We start from the raw sequence: 17037 nt of genomic DNA, 5'->3' as shown, positions 1-17037 counted from the left end.
CGATTGTAATGAGCTCTGGCGCCACCCAGTGGACAGACGCCACACCACAGCCTGTTCTTTTTCTATGGCGTCCTTTTACAACCATTTTTTTCATGACGGGGATTTCCTGAGGAAGTCAGACCAAGGGGGCTTTCCAGTTACTAGGCTTGATATCAACAGCACACTGCCACAGTGGCGGCTTCTCTACCTATTCGTGTACCTCAACCGAGCCGTTTTTGGAACATTCCGATGTCAAAATGACCCGATTTGATCCTATGGCCGTTGTTGCCTGTTTGAGAAGCGAGGACGGAGCTGTGGCCGCGTAAATTTGGACGTTGTTGTCTCGGTGTGTGTCTGTCATATGAGTGGACCATCTGTGGCTCCATTCGTGAAATTCTTCAGAGAAACACGGCTGGATCATCGGACGAGATCGTCGATCAACTGATTCATGTAAGTGGATGGCTATTTCACAGATCCATATGTAAAATGACATGTAGCTCATGTTAGTGAAAGGTAAAATTAGGCAAACCCAAAGTGGCTCACCTACAGTGATTAAAGTGTGTCCTGCTTTGGTCGGAGATGTTCACCTGCTCTCTTAAACGTCTCCAGGACAAATATGGGCTCTTTTGTGCTCCGATTCTTCAAGTTATGAAACATGTAAAGCTATCAATATGTTAACAGGTTAAATCCTGTACAGCTGTCTTCCAAATCCATGGTAGATGAAGATGATCTCACCTCTGCATGTATGTGTGTAGTGTAGCCTACTTTTACTCTGCTTCTATTATGATCATCAATGAGATGATTTTAAAGTTAAGGGTCTATAAATTCCACACGTTTATATAGGCTCTGTTGTATAGAAATATGGTATGGTCTATAAACTTAAGCCTATATAACATTCATACAGTGTGATCTTTTAAGTTTTTTTTTCAGCTCTTTAAACTTCTATGGTCTTATTCCTTGGGGGCAATACCTAACTTGCAAAATTCTTGCATGATTTAGGCCTGTATGCTACTGAGATGGAAAAAACCATGATGGCACACTGTATTCCACTGTTGGATGCAGTTTGAGACTGGGTGTACTGCTGTCTTACATGTCAAATTTTAATCAGAAAATATGTTTTTTTTTCTTTTTTTTTTTTTAGCAGTATATGACTTTTAAACCCAATTCTTCTGACACAAATTTAGTTTACTAATATTGATTTTTTTTTTTTCACAACAAAGAGTGTCAGGTAACCTATTTAGAACTGATCCTTAATAATTGCTTTATGTATGATTTTTTGCACAGTATTAACTAAAAACAAAAGCATACAAACATAAAACGCAGTATTTTGATTCTAATAAGCTGTATAAATAGTTTCCAATAATAATAATAACCATCGTTCAAATGTTTGGGGTCGGTAAAATCTTTTAATGCTTTTGAAAGAACTCTCTTACACTCACCAAGGCATCATTTACTTGATCAAAAATGTTGAAATATTATTACAGTTTAAAATAACTGTATTATATTTGAATATATTTTACAAGCTTATGGCAAAGCTGAATTTTCAGCAGTCATTACTCCAGTCTTTAGTGTCACATGATCCTTCAGAAATGCTGATTTGGTGTTCAAAAAGCATTTCTTGTCATCAATATTTTTTTCAGGATTCTTCGAATAGGAAATTCAAAAGAACAGTATTTATTTGAAATAGAAGTCTTTTCTAGCATTGTAAATGTCTCTACTGTCACCTTTGATCAATTCAATACATCCTTGATGAATAACATTATTCATTTCTTTTGAACATCGCTGTATAAATTTAGACCTTGGTTTTAAATTTGTGAGTTAAGTTATTTAATGCGAAAAACAAAGTGAGTTTTGCATTAGTGGATTTTCCCACAAGCTCTGGTTTCGAATTGGGGCTGTAACATAATAATATTATTACCTTGAAGAATAGGCTATCATAAATGTATCAATAAAAAGTGAAAAAGTGTAAATATCATTCAAATTGATAATTTTTCGATCTCTATTTAAATTCGCTGATGAAAAAAAAAAAAAAAAGCCAGTTTGAAAATCTAAAACAGTACAACATGTGCTGCTGTGTGCAGATCAAAACCGAGACCGTTTGAATCCAGCCTAGTTTCACTCTCAGAATAACACCGTAAAGTGTTGTGATACACTACAGGGAACATGCATTTGGGGTTTGATTTCAACAAAAGTTGGAGCAGGCTCTTTTCTGAAAGCAGAAGGTGGCTGAGAAGATGACATAAGCCTGACCTCTTCCTTTGCATTTTCACACAAAGCAACCCCATTAGTTTTAACCCATCACACCTTCATCATATGCTCACATGATCTGAAATGGTGTTTTATTCCTGTAAATGACCTATGGTAGTCACACATGCCTTCCTCTAGTAAAAGGTCAGGCTAGAAAGAGGTGATATTCCCCTTCTTAGTTCTCTTTCATTTTTGTTATGAGATCTCCTGCAGCGCAAATACAGAATCCGTATTACCTTGATGCTTCTCAGCTCTAAACTAACAGTCTGAAATGTATTGTGTTACGCTTTTCACCTGCAGCTCTCTCTGGTTTTATGTTCTTTATTACACGGATGCTTGCTGTACCTTAGCATTTAGTCTTGTCATTTTCGTTTTTGGTTTTAAGTGGTGTGTTTTATTACGCTAACTATAAATGCACTGATATTATGAAACATACATAATTGTGTTGTTTATCATGCTTTTTTCTAAATGATAGCGTTAAAGGAATAGTTCTCTTCCTCATTTACTCTTCATCATGTCATTCCAAATGAAATGAATGACTCCATAAAGTGAAAGGCTGAACGCTTCATTCATTGAATTCTCCTAAACATCTTCCTTTTTACCAAAAAAAGGTTGTGCAGTAAATGATTTTTGGGTGAATTATGCTGAATAGGTCACAATCTGCGTTGTGCAACCACAACACATTTACTGTTTAATATTTAGGGTCAGTAAGATATTTTTTAAAATATGAATTCTTTAATTCTACAAGGACTCATTAAATTGATCGAAAGTAGCAGTAAAGGCATTTGTAATTTTACAAAAGATTTCCGTTTTAAATCAATTACTGTATGTTCTTTTGACATTTTTAGTCATCAAGGAATCCTAAAAAATGGATCAGGGTTTCCACAAAAAAACTGTTTTTAGCTTTGATAATGATAATAAATGTTTCTTGAGCATCAAATCAGCATATTAGAATGATTTCTGAAGGATCATGTGACACTGAAGACTGGAGGAATGGCTGCTGAAATTTCATCTCTGCCGCTACTCGAATAAAATATAACAGAGAAATTTTACTTTATAATAATATTTCACAATGTTACTCTTTAGTGTACTTTTAAACAAATAAATGCAGCCTTGGTGAGCATAAGAAAGGCTACTTACAAATAAATAAACAAAAATCTCACCCTTACCTTTTGCGTGAAATATGAATTTTTGTTCATATATTAACAACTAATAATTTAGATAAAGTCACATAATCCTTTCATAAACAATAGTTTACTAGCAGCTGCCTTCTGACTTTTTGCCTTAATGGCTGTTTTTGTGTTTTGTGTGTGTGTACGGGTGTGAATGGGTGTGTACGTGTATTGTCAGCAGTGACAGAGAGGGATGAGGCAGCAAATGGAAAAGCCCCTTAAATATTCCTGGAAATCCCTAGAGAACTGGACGTTCTGGTCAGCTACCAGCACATGGATTTTTATTTGCATGGATTTTTATTTGTACTCGGTTGAATATTTCTATATATAATAGTATAATAGTTTGTTTGCATAGTTTTTGCATGGTAGAGCATTTTTTTTTCTCTCTCAGAGTTTGTGGATTATTTCAGTGACAGTTTTATTTTAAATTGTAGGTGGTTTTATTTTTGACCTCAGTGTAGTGCAATGTGAGATGAGAGATAAAGGTAGGGAAATACCTGTACCTTATAAAGCAAAACAGAAACAAAATCAGGGACAAGATCCTATAAAAATTCCAACACAACAAATTGGGAAAATTCACTTTTGTTTTCATGGATGACTCTTTTTTTTCTCTCTCTCTCTCTCTCTTATTTTTTTTTTAAAGTCACAGTGTCTGTCCATTTTACAAAAGGCATGTTGAGCCATGTAGTGTGTTTGTGAAACGCACATCACTAAGGCTGTATTGCCATGTATATGTCAGATGGGATTTAACATTTCTTCATGAGAGTGTGAATAATTTGATGGGTGTGTGTGTGAGTATGTGAGCATCTCACATGGCTGTCCAAACATGGCTGTCATCTTCCTCCCAAAAGCTATATTTATCTAGGCAAACCTTTAATCATTTGAAGAAATGTGAGTGGTATTTGCCTGTCCAAAAAGTTTTATTCATAGACTGTAAAAAATATGGACAAGTGTCTGTGACGTCACCCATAGACTTTCTGAAGAACATTTTTGAGGCTGTTTATGGGGGGTATGGGCAGCACCATCTTGGAAAATCTTGGGAAATACAAAATACACATTTTCAGAAAGGATCGGTGGTATGATGTGTTGTGTCCGAGACGTCAAATTCCACTTGGCGCAGCCCGTTATCAGCTGTCAATCAAAGTTAACCGCCCTTATTTGTTATGCATTTTAGATCTAAACTAACAAGTTAGGAAAAAAATTCACCCCCCTCACAGTTGTCAGGCACTCGGAACCTATCGAAAAATACAACAAAAGTCCATGGGACCAAAGATATGAATTTATGCTGTGGAAATGGACATTTTAACATGGGGTCTATGGACCTTTTGGGACATTCCCTCTAGTGGATTTTAGATGTATTGCAGTTTTTCGCACTTCTGGGTAGGCTTCTTTTTTCAGATTAAAATGTTGCCGCTTGGTTTTATTAAGGTTATGTTGCTATATGGTCTCAGCATATTCTGCTTGTTTGCTGGTTAAGCTGCTTTAATGGCAAAAATTACAATCATGATTATTTTGGTCCATATTGAGATAATGATTATCTAACACCATTACTTACTGACTTTGAAAACATCATACATTTATTGACCTTTAAAAAAAAATCCATGAACTTTAAATGTAATTAATATATGATATTTCAATTAAAGGAGCATTGTGGTAGTTACTGACACCAGTGGCCATTAGAGAAACTGCAGCCAGTCTCATACTCGTTGGCCGCACTAGATAAGCCATTTTTTTTCTTTTTTTTTCTTTTTACTTACGAGGAGTTTCTGTTGGTGTCTAGGTTGTGCTGGAGGCTGGTTGCTTTTTTCCGTCCGCAGAGCCCATTTGAAGCACTACTGCTAGCGATTGCCGCTGCTTACTAATGGCTGCCGTACGGATGTAAGTCCAAGTAGACGAGAACACGCATGACATCACATTTTGTTAATTTTCACGCTAATTCGGACCCGACTCAGGCGGATAGAAGTAACCGTGGTGGACAGTCAAGGTGTCATTCTTTCATTACATTATGGTTGGCTCATTTCTTTTTTTAAGTAAAAACCTACACATAGCCCCTTTAAATAACTGAAAAACAAAGAAAAACATTGCATAGTTGTGTGTTTGAGTCAATTGCTTTATTTGTGATTGTGACTAACGCAATGAAACACACCAAATTGTGTAGACATAATTTTTGGCCAGGCTGTCATATAAAGAAATAATGAATGCATGCATAAAGAGAGAACCAACAAGATATTAATAACTGATTATGTTGTAGTCAATGTACGCTTTTTGCCTGGTTTTCTATCCATTTAGTTTTATTTCCATAGGAAAATAACTTGGCCAGATAAATACCACTACTCTTACTTTTGTGTGTGTGTGTGTTGAGTTCTTAGCATAAGTGAACACACCCATGCTAAAGTTGACTAAAAAAGAGGAATAGAAAATCATCTTTTGGAAATTGATCGTAATGGCTTAATTTAAACAAATTGAGGAAAACTCTAACCTTTAAGGACACCAATTTTCTTTGTGATTGAGTTATGTATCGTAAATAGATAAATGTTCTTCCTTAAAATACAAGGGGCATAAGTCAGGAGACCCCTATGTTAAATTCCCATAGAGGCAGGCAGATTTTTATTTTCAAAGGCTAGTTATTTCATGGATCCAGGATACTATGCTTCCTGATAAAGACAAAGTTTCAGTTAGTCTAATAGCTGGTTTGATTTGCATTGAGAGATGATCTTATGGAAAGTAGTAGTAACCCATACAATCTCTTGGTATGGTGAGGGGTATGTGATGATGTGGGGCAATTTTAGTTCCAAAGGCCAAGAGAATTGATCAGGATGCATAGTATCCTGGATCCATGAAATAAATAACTAGCCTTTAAAAATAAAATGCCTGCCTCTATGGGAATTTAACATAGGGGTGCCATGACTTATTCTTCTATACACAGAGACTTTTCAGTACAGTCACATTTTTTTCACACACATGATTGTGTAGCCTATTGTTTTTTTGTGTGGGCTTCGGTGTGTAAACTTTTATTACTGCATTTATTTAAAAAAGCTGGCCATTTTTTTGTAAGAATTACCCTTGAGAATTTGAAGGTTTACAAACAAGATAAATGCTGTGCTTAATTTCACGATAAGGGTGTGATATATTCATTGCCCTTGCATTAATGATTATACTATATATATATATTATTTTTTATTTATTTTTTATATAAAGATTATAAAAGTATGTTTGGTCTTTTATGGAGGGACAAAGAGTGCACCACTCTAAAGGAGAAACTGAATTTATACAAAACAGATTTGGTGCATTATTTCAAAAAGGAAGGTAGATTTGTACATGGAATTTTTTTAGCCATTTTGTTATGTTCACGAATGCATAACGAAGCATGATTTGCCAGAATGAGTTCCATCCTGAAGTTTGCTATTTGGTGCTAGTAGTTTATTCTGAACTGTGAATATGCCTTGGCAAACAATAACAATAATGTTTTGTCATCAAGAGAGCAGTTGTTTTTCTCTGGGTGCTATAGGCTGAACTGATCTATGACTGAGCTTTAATTTCCTAATTCAAAATATATGTTTACGAGGTTTACTCGCATTCAAAAAAATGCACCATAAATACTTTGAATTTCCTTTTGTGCCTTAAAGTCTCTGTACTGGAGAAGAGGCATGTGCGGTGGGGACCAGTCACTCTTGTGGAATAACTGTGGTGTCCTCTGCTTAAAGGAATTCTAGCTGTGTTCAGCAACGGAGCCGGGACCTTCCTGCATGCGTGGTTAATGTGTTGCTGGTTCATAGGGGAGATATTATTAGAGCTAGAGAGCTATGCATGTTATGAAGGGATTTCCCAGCCTGAGAGCTGCCGGTCAGGAGCTGTTGATGTGGCAATGTAAGCACAATGCTAAAGCATCGCCTCAATGGCAGGCATTAGCAAATGGAAGAGGAGATGACTAACTTTGATCTAGCCTTGGCTGGAGACGCAGAAGCCAGACGACGTTTAAGAGGTTAATGGGTCTGTGACGACACCCGCCGCATCACTTACTCGTATAGTCAGGATGATTCAGTCACTGCTTAGTGCTTACTTTGCTGTCATGTTTTTCATAAGCAATTATGAAATGACAATGCTGACATCATTTTATAAGAGTGTTTTGTGTTTCAGATTGGAAGATTCATAAATAGCCTACTGCTTTGAATTATATTGTTTGATAGAAAAATCCACTTTTTAAAATATAATTGATGATTATTTATAGATGATACATGATACATTGTTGGGATGTAACTGATTTTTAATTTACATTATATTCTTGATATTACTTGATTATCAACTTACTAGTATTGACCACAATTATGTTTTTAGTGCCTCCAAATTATAAAACAAAAAAACAATTTACTGACCTATATTTTTATGTACACTCCCATAGGATTTTTTTATTTATTTATTTTTACATTTCTCATGCTTACCAAGGCTGCATTTATTTGACCAAAAATGATGTAAGCACTTTAACATTGTGGAATATTGCTATTTAAAATGACTTTTAATATATATAAATATATTAAGATAGATTAAATATGTAATAGAAATATGTAATTTATTCCAGTGATGGCAAAGCTGAATTTTCAGCATCAATAAGTCACATTATTATAAAATGCTGATTGGTGCATAAGGAACTTTTATTATCAATGTTGAAAACTGTTTTGCTGATTAATATTTTTCTGAAAATAGTGATCTTTTTTTCTAATGTGTATACTGATCAATTTGATCTGTTTCATGCATCCTCGCTGAATAAAAGTATTCATTTATTTAAAAACAAAAAACAAAAAAAACTCTACTGACCCCAAACGTTAGTGTTTATATTCCTGCTTTTATTTATTTATTTATTTATTTATTTATTTATTATTTAAGCTAATTTTAAGCATTTGAAATGTCCCCAGCTAATGTGATGAACTACATTGATGGTTCTTCTACTAGGGCACCTGTATGAGCTTGAGAGCGACTCATTCATCTACTAAAATCATCCTGGGACCAGTAAAAGTAATTGCAAGAGTGAAGTTAGACAACTTACTGAAAGTCAAGCATCATTTGTTTGCAGATGTCACTTGGCTTGATATATTGTTGACATTTTAAGTGCTTCTTAAGTGTCCAAATGCTTTTGGGGGCCTCAGGTAGTCGCACCTTATATCCATCAAACTCTTCTGAATCAATAAGATCAGAACAGTATTCCTAATAAACTCTTAACAGCACTTGTGTTCTTGAACAATGGCAGCGAGGCGGCCACAAATTGGTGTTTGACAAGGGGGCCTGGAACCAATCAGGCAACAGCCTATTCCGTTTTAGTTTCAGTAATGTTCCCAGACAATACAGAATTCCTGACAGCTTCAATCTGGACAAGAAAGGAATTGAATGTGCCAAAGATGACAGTAGACTATCTTTTTTTTTTTTGTCTGTTTGGATACGTAGTAGTAAATCTTTTTTTTTTTTTGCAAGTTATTGTGAACTTTTTATGCAACTAAGACATTCAGCATTTCAATTTTCTCATGTACTTGTCATAGGTGAGGAGTTAGACCCTAATCTGTTTGTTTCTCTTCAGGTCATGTCCGCAGGGCGTAATGTGGAACAGCAGATTGCCCTGCAGCAGCGTCCGCCATCTCTTGCTATGCCCTCCATGGCCCAGCGGTCCAGGCCCGAGCCGGGCTTCTTGCCCCTGCATGGAGGCTTCAGAGACCGTTTTGTCACGACACCTGAGCCCAAGTATTGCTGTGAGGCCTGCAGGCTAGTGCTCTGTATACCTCGGCAAACTGAGTGCGGACATCGCTTCTGCGAGAGCTGCATCACAGACCTGCTCAGGTGGGCGAGGGTTCATTAGTGAGGTTTATACGAATGCTCTGCTGTAATACGAAGAAAGCCATCACAAGCCAAAGAAAAATCCAAGCAATTTCAGAGCATTTATTTCCAATTCAGAAAGTGTCCATATGAAGAGTTCAGATGCAAAAGCCTCTAAATGCCATTTGAAATTTTCTTCTTTAATGATGATTTTTGTCAAACTTGTATATTCAAGTTCAGTAATTTCACTTAAATAACAATTAATAGGTAATTATCATTGCCATTTAAGTGAAATTACTGAACATAAATATACAAGCTTGATAAAAATCATCATTAAAGAAGAAAATTTCAAATGGCATTTAGAGGCTTTTGCATCTGAACTCTTCATATATTCTTTATTTGGATTGCAATTACACCTTCCATTTCAGTGTGTCTTGGACGATATAGATGGCACTTACCTGTACAAAAAAATGGAAGATGACACTTTTTTTGCATTGGAGTTTGTTTTTACCGAAACATTTCCATCAGTTATTCTAGATGTGTTTTAAAATGTATTTGAGAGAGAAACAAGATATAGTTCAGTGGAATGATTCTTGAGTGGTAAATAATGTGACAAATTCGATGCCAAATCACACTATAATGTTTATGGGGGCATTCACACTTGGTTTTTACTATGGATAAATTACTGTTAGATTGTGATTCGATCATACTGAAAATGCATGGTGTCCAGGTGTCTGTGTTGCTAAATACGATCTTAACCAGGGGATCTCCACCAGAAAATATCCAAGATAACAAATGATTTAGATGTAGGACAAGGACAAATATGTTGTATAATATGACCAAAAGTGTATTTTATGTCTTGCAACGTCAATAAAAAATAAATTTAAAAAAAAGATAACAAATGATTTGAAAGAACACAAAACAAACATTAAATTCAGCTAAAAAAAAAAAGATAAAAATCAAGAGATTTCTCATTTAAGTTTTTTTCTTTGAAGAACCATGGTTTCTGCTGTCTTGAAAAACTTGAATAGATGAGGTAACCTTATTTTTAGACATGCAAATCATTAATTAACACAATTCTAAAACAAAAATTTACTAGTTATATATATCTATATTTAAATAGATCATTAATCCTTATCCAGTAAATCACAAACAACTGGAAAGTCATGTGACGAATATCGTTGTGGACGATAGGGGGTTAATCAGGGAATATTGTGAAATAATCTAGGGGTATTCCCGTCATTTTTTTTATTTCTGAATGTAGGTCATTTGACTACGGATACAATTTGCTTACAGTTGGATCTAACTTTTTTTTTTCAGTAAGCCTAACCCAGTGTGTCCAGCTGATCTAGAACCACTCTTTGAAGATAAGGTAAGAAAGTGAAGCCAAAACCTAAGAGGACACACCCACTCCGTTACATATTAAATCTCACTCTCACAGCTCCAAGTGAAAGTGATGTGCACTCAAAATATCTCTCTTATACATGCCATGTAACGGACGTCTGTTTGTTTTTCATTTGATGTCAGATATTCCGGGATGTTTGCTGCAATAGGGAAATTATGGCTCTGAAGGTCTACTGCCGAAGTGAGAAAAATGGATGCAAAGAACAAATAAGTTTACAGCGGGTCATGGTAAGTCATATGATTCTTACACACAATAGTCTACATATTGTATGGTAAATTCCTCCCGACTAGAACCTGCCTCGAGCGCAGAGAAATGTGAGCCTAGGCTTTTTATAAGTGTGAGAATGGGGAGTCTAGTTTTATTTATAGTTGAAGCGCCATGAAAGTTATGTTTATGTAGAGACTTTTAGGCAAAGTGAGGCCACAGAATTCAGATTGGTCTCTCTCTTTTGAACAGGACCACTTGGAAGTTTGTCCGTACTATGAGGTGCCGTGCCCCTTGGGAAAATGTAAGGAGAAGATGATGAGGAAAGACATGCCCGAGCATTTGAGCCGCAAATGCAAACACCGAGAGATCACCTGTGAATTCTGCAATCACAAGATGGCCCTCACTGAGTTACAGGTAACGCACATTGTCCAAAGTCCCCCAGTTCCCATAAAAAGGACCTGAAATCTAATGGAAAGTACTTAGAAATTCATGAGATCTTTTTTTCGCTTGTCATTGAGTTTTTTTTCCTGGATTGGAATTAGTGGACATCTCAGTTCCTCTATGAGAAGTATTCCCCTTGTGTTCTGTCATTAATGTCCCATGACATTTAAGTTTCACATTTGTACAAGGAACTTAGGGGAATCTCCCGTTGTGTTGACTGTCATTTAGAGAATGAATGATGTGAATTTTCACTTTAAGAATGCTTTCTGTTTTCTGACTGGTTAATCCTGTCATTATTACTCCTTTTATCATGAGCATCTTGAAATTTTGAAAGTGTGCTGCAAACAGTATATATTTTTAGCGCTTTTCAGTCTAACAGTCGTCTCTCTTTACAGAAACACAAAGAAACAGTGTGTCCTGCATTTCCTGTAGCATGCCCTAATCACTGCTCGTTTTCTTCCATTCTAAGAAGCGAGGTAGGCATGGAGTGCACTGAGCATTACGTTTGATTTACTAACGTGTTTGTGTGTTTCATTGTTTTTATAGGAATGAAAAATTATGGTAACATTTTACAGTGAGGTCTCAATTGTTAACATTAATTAACGCATAACTAGCATGAACTAATGATGAACAAAAAATGAACTAATAATGAACAATAATTTGCTTTAGTCTTGTGTAATGTTTATATTCATGTTAGTTCCCAGTGCATTAACTAAAGTTAACAAATGCAACATTTGATCTTTGTAAATGTTGAGATTAACATTAGCTACGATTAATAAATGCTGTATATGTGTTGTCCGTTGTTAGTTTGCGCTGAGTAATGTTGTTAACAAATGAAACCTTATTGTAATGCTATCAAAATGATTTGAGTTGTAAATGAAGGGTGAAGGCAGATGAATTGTGATGTATTTATTTAATGAAATTGTCTCCTATAGCTGTCCAGTCACCAACATGACTGTCCAAAGGCCCAGGTGACCTGCTCCTTCATTCGCTACGGTTGCACCTATAAGGTGACTTTCAGGCTCTGTTACTTGGCCAGATATTGATATTAAATGACATTCGTACACTAGCAGTATTGTAGTACTTCAATTTTGATGAGAAACTTAATTTGCTTCGAAATGTAAAGTGTGTGTATATATGTATATATATATCAAATTACAATTAATATATCAACATAAAAATATAGAATAAACTAAGAATTTAATATCCAGTATATTATTGTTTTTTATTATGTTATTATATAAGTTCTCATTTACATCTGAAATTGTTGTAGTTTTTTTTTCTTCTTTGAAGTCTATTTTAATTATTTAAAATTATTATGTTTTAATTAGTTAAAATTATTATTATGTCTAATTATTTTAAAGGGGCTGAATCAAGAGATGAGAGAACATGAGTCCAGTTTTGCATCTGAGCACCTGAGAATGATGACAGTCAGGAACACCACACTAGAGTCCAAGGTATAACAGTCAACACAGATTTCATAAACTTTATATATTACATTTGATTTATTTATATCGGTATATACACTTTTTTTTTCAATTATATAAATTATATATTTATAGTTGGAGTGTTTAACATATCAGAAATCTTTTTAATAACGTTAGTTTCTGGTGTGAAAATGAATATGCTTTTTCCTGTTCATATTTCCTTCATGCATGCATACAAATGAATCTCTCTGTGTAGGTCGAGGACATTAAGAGCGAACTGATGGAGCGCTATAAAGTTCTGCCCGGCCTCAGCAGTCGTCTTGCGGAGGTAGAAACGCAGTATGAGGAGATGAGAGAAAAGTACAGGCAGCTGGAGCAGAAGCTAGTCAGCATGCAGGTGAGAGCCGTCACCATTTAGTGGTTTTATTTTCTTTTGAGTCATTTGGTGAAGATAAAAATAACTTCTACTTTGTATAAAGTGAGGCTAGTCTGCTGTACTGTGCAATACCTCTGTCTGACACATGCTTTTATAATTCGGTGCCTTTGCTTTATAACATGTGCTCTACAGTTGGCTCAAAGTCTGAGACCACACTGAAATTATGGGGTTCACAATGTAATTTAAACCTGGAAATAATTAAAGTTCAGGATTTTGAACAAGTAAAGAAACATTACAAATAAGAAACATTTAAGATTCCTATGTCAGTAATTAAATTAGTGAATATGTGTTTTTAAGATTGATAATAATAATAATTAAAATAAATATTTTAGCATATTCAATTGATTTTAGACGGATTGAGAACTGCTGAAAATTCAGCTTTACCATCACAGGAATAAATTACATTTAAAAATTAAAATGGATACAATTTTATAATATTACCACAACCCTAAACGTTTGAATGGTAGTGTATGTAGATTCATTGTATGTACAATGTAAATTCTATACAATTTATTATGTAGGCATACGCATTGCAGTTATGTTATTATTGCTATTTTCATTTGCAATGTAAGTGCATTAAAGGGTTAGTTCACCCAAAAATGAATTCTGTCAGTATTTACTCACCCTCATGTTGTCCCAAACCTCTATGTGTTTATTTGTTCTGCTATACACAAAGGAAGATATTTGGAAGAATATTTTAATCAAACAGATCTCATTCCCCCATACCATAGTATGTATTTTTTTCCTACTATGGTAGTCAATGGGGAATGAGATCTCTTTGATTAAAACATTCTTCCAAATATCTTCCTTTGTGTTCAGCAGAACAAATAAACACATAGAGGTTTGGAACAACATGAGAGTGAGTAAATACTGACAGAATTTTCATTTTTGGGTGAACTAACCCTTTAAGATTTGACTTTTTTTCCCGAACTTCTAATAAAAATATTTTAAAGGGGACCTAGTATGCCCATTTTCACAAGATGTAAAACAATTATTTGATGTCCCCAGAGTGTGTATGTGAAATCTTAGCTCAAATACCCCACAGATAATTTTTTATAGCATTCAAAATTGCCAAATTTAGGCTTGCACCAATGCACCATTTTAGTGTGTTTCCCTTTAAATGCTAATGAGCCGCTGCTCCCACCCTACTTTTCCATGAGAGAGGTCCTTTGTGTAAGCAGAATCATGTAATACATAAACATACCTGAACTCCTGTAGCGAAACGTCTTCATTGATAACTGAGTAAGTTACCAACAGTAACACCAAACCCGCATTCTGAACACAGGTCGTTGGGAGACACTGCTTATGATTTATGGGGATTTAAAAAAAGGAGTGGGTGGATTTTTATCACTGTAGGGTGGTTTTGTATACACACATTTATGTCTCAAAAGTGAATTTTGCATAATAGGTCCCCTTTAAAGTACCAGAAACTCAGCTATGACATTAGAACCTTTGATGAAAACCCCCTTTTAAACCATTCTCTATATGTGTTCATGTGTGTAGATGTTGATGAGCGCTCACTCAGAGAAACTGCTTGAGGTTGAGATGGAGCTGCGGGAGCTTCGTCCACTTCGGGCTATGAGGGATGAGGTGGAGGCTCTGAGAGGGTCTGTGGAGAGCATGCGTTCAGTTGTATCTTCTCTCGATTCGGGTCGTGTCGGTTCCAGTTCTGGTTCTCACACCCTGGGTAAGAATGCCTCAATATACAGTATGTGCCTCAATTTATCACAATATATTGTACAACATTGATGATTTCAATTAACACTTTTCAATACTGTCATCAGGCTCCTTAGAGCAGCAGCTCTCACGTCACGATGACATGATGAGTGTCCATGACATCCGGTTGGCGGAGATGGACCTGAAGCTGCAGGTGCTAGAGACGGCCAGCTTCAATGGTACCCTCATTTGGAAGATCCGTGACTACAAAAGGCGGAAACAGGAAGCCGTGGCCTCCAAAACCCTCTCGCTCTACAGCCAGCCCTTCTACACGGGCTATTTCGGCTACAAGATGTGTGCCCGCGTTTATCTCAATGGGGATGGAATGGGGAAAGGCACACATCTCTCGCTCTTCTTCGTGGTCATGCGCGGGGAATATGACGCCTTGCTGCCTTGGCCATTTAAACAGAAAGTAACATTAATGCTAATGGATCAGGGGCCGGCACGGAAACACTTAGGTGACGCCTTCAAACCGGACCCCAGTAGCAGTAGCTTTCGCCGGCCCACTGGTGAAATGAACATCGCCTCAGGCTGCCCGCTCTTCGTGGCTCAGACTGTCCTGGAGAACGGAACCTACATCAAAGACGATACCATCTTCATCAAAGTGACTGTAGACACCTCTGACCTCCCGGACCCTTGAGTCTCGCGTCTTCATTGGGGTCAGCTAATATCGAGTCACGAAGCCCTCCCAGCCAAGACTTCGCTTGAGAGAGGAAGAACCCAGGACAGGTTTGGATTTATAACAGTCCGAGTCTTCAGCTTGTGCTCGTGCGTTGGCGCGCTCTTCGGGAAACAACAGTGCCTTGCTGGGCCTTTAGTTAAAGCCTTTAAGAGGAGGTTTGAGCAAGTGAAATCTCCCATGTCAACCACATATACGATGAAGTGAAGAGTAATACGTCAACTCTAATCTAGCAAGAGAATGTTAACGTCTCTGGATCTACAAGACGAGGAGAAATGGAAGCAAATGATGTGTTGGTTGACTAACATCCAGCCCAAGTGAAACAAAAAGCTGTTTACACTCGTCAATTGTGTTAGCCTTCAGTGAGTGAATGCTTTTGAGGCTAAAATGAATCTCTCAGATTGGTTTTTAAGTCTGCAAGGTAACCCTTCATGTTTGGTAATCATGAGAAGTTTAGTATTTGGTGGGTTTTTTTTGGTGGTTTTGTACAATATGCAAATAAGTACTTGAGCTGACATCTGTTGTGTTGTGGTGGTGTTTTGAGAACAGTTAAAATGGAGAGGAGTTTTGTGACTAGAAAGTCTTGTTGGTGAGGGCAGGGGTGGACGTGTTTCTGTGTAGTAGTTGATATAAAGGACCTGACTATGGAGCATTCATGAAGGACTACATTGGCACTAAACAGTGAACCCGCAAGGGTTCCATTGTCAAAAAGCAAAACCTCAGTTTTTATGCATGTAATACCTATTCTTACATGACTTAACCTTCCCTGCGTTTACCACTTTGACACATTATTTTTTGTAATGTTCTAATTAATAGATGCTATGCATCAGAATCTATTGTCCTTTTGTGTTTTGTATTTTATTTTTTAAAACAGTCTGAAATAATGCCTTTATGCCTCCAGCCATGCTGCCAGAGACACATACAATAATCCAGATCATTTTTCATGGTAGGGATGGTTTTTGCACAAGTATTGTTTGAATGTGTAATATATGTATAAATATATCAATATAAAATTGTTGAAAAACTGAATTCTGAATTCTGTTGTTATGGATATGTCACTTATCTGACTTTTTTGTAATCAGGCAAATCTCTTGCTAGAAATGTTATCAATTTCAAAGTGTTTTTCTTCTAAACTGATACTGTTACCTCTTTTTTTTTCATGAATTCTTATAATTGGTCTAGTTAGTGGGTTGCAATCATTGAGTGGAAATCTCAAACAAAAGTTTCAATGGAGATTAAAAATGTTATTAATGTGTTAATGATCAGTATTAATACAATTTTTAAATCTTTTTAAAATTACATAAATTACATAACATTTCATTAGAGGTCTTAAACAATAATTTACACCTGACTAATGCCATTAAGAAACATTAATAACCTTTGATTTAGAAATGTTATGATATAATACGCCATAAACCACGCCCATTTTTAACATTGTTATATTAAGTATATTATTTCTATTAAGGAGCAAGTGCCATTTTTGTGACATCTCTTTTTTTCTCTTTTTATGTTGAATAGACATAATACAA

The 17037-nt window shown here is 35.9% G+C and overlaps 1 protein-coding gene across 1 annotated transcript; it reads left to right on the top strand.

Moving 5' to 3' along the window:
- Positions 1-97: 97 nt before the first annotated feature.
- On the top strand, positions 98-16537 carry traf3 (TNF receptor-associated factor 3). The gene is made up of 11 exons (XM_039669301.2): positions 98-429; positions 8965-9221; positions 10518-10569; positions 10725-10829; positions 11059-11223; positions 11646-11726; positions 12186-12260; positions 12615-12707; positions 12934-13074; positions 14617-14800; positions 14898-16537. The coding sequence occupies exons 2-11, from the start codon at positions 8968-8970 to the stop codon at positions 15467-15469; spliced, it is 1722 nt and encodes a 573-aa protein (XP_039525235.2). The 5' UTR covers positions 98-429; positions 8965-8967; the 3' UTR covers positions 15470-16537.
- Positions 16538-17037: the final 500 nt, after the last annotated feature.

The sequence above is a fragment of the Pimephales promelas genome, chromosome 15, assembly GCF_988280905.1.
Source record: "Pimephales promelas chromosome 15, fPimPro1.hap1.1, whole genome shotgun sequence".
NCBI classification, from domain to species: Eukaryota; Metazoa; Chordata; class Actinopteri; order Cypriniformes; family Leuciscidae; genus Pimephales; species Pimephales promelas.
The sequence above is the reverse complement of the archived record's forward strand: the minus strand, read 5'-3'. Positions and strand labels throughout refer to the sequence as shown.

What these genes read in the sequence shown, in the direction of transcription:
- traf3 (XM_039669301.2), top strand. Translation starts at nt 8,968, where the DNA reads ATGTCCGCAGGGCGTAATGTGGAACAGCAGATTGCCCTGCAGCAGCGT. An exon ending in TGGCCCTCACTGAGTTACAG is followed by an intron (nt 11,224 to 11,645) that starts GTAACGCACATT and finishes CTCTCTTTACAG; the next exon opens with AAACACAAAGAAACAGTGTG. An exon ending in CTTCCATTCTAAGAAGCGAG is followed by an intron (nt 11,727 to 12,185) that starts GTAGGCATGGAG and finishes TGTCTCCTATAG; the next exon opens with CTGTCCAGTCACCAACATGA.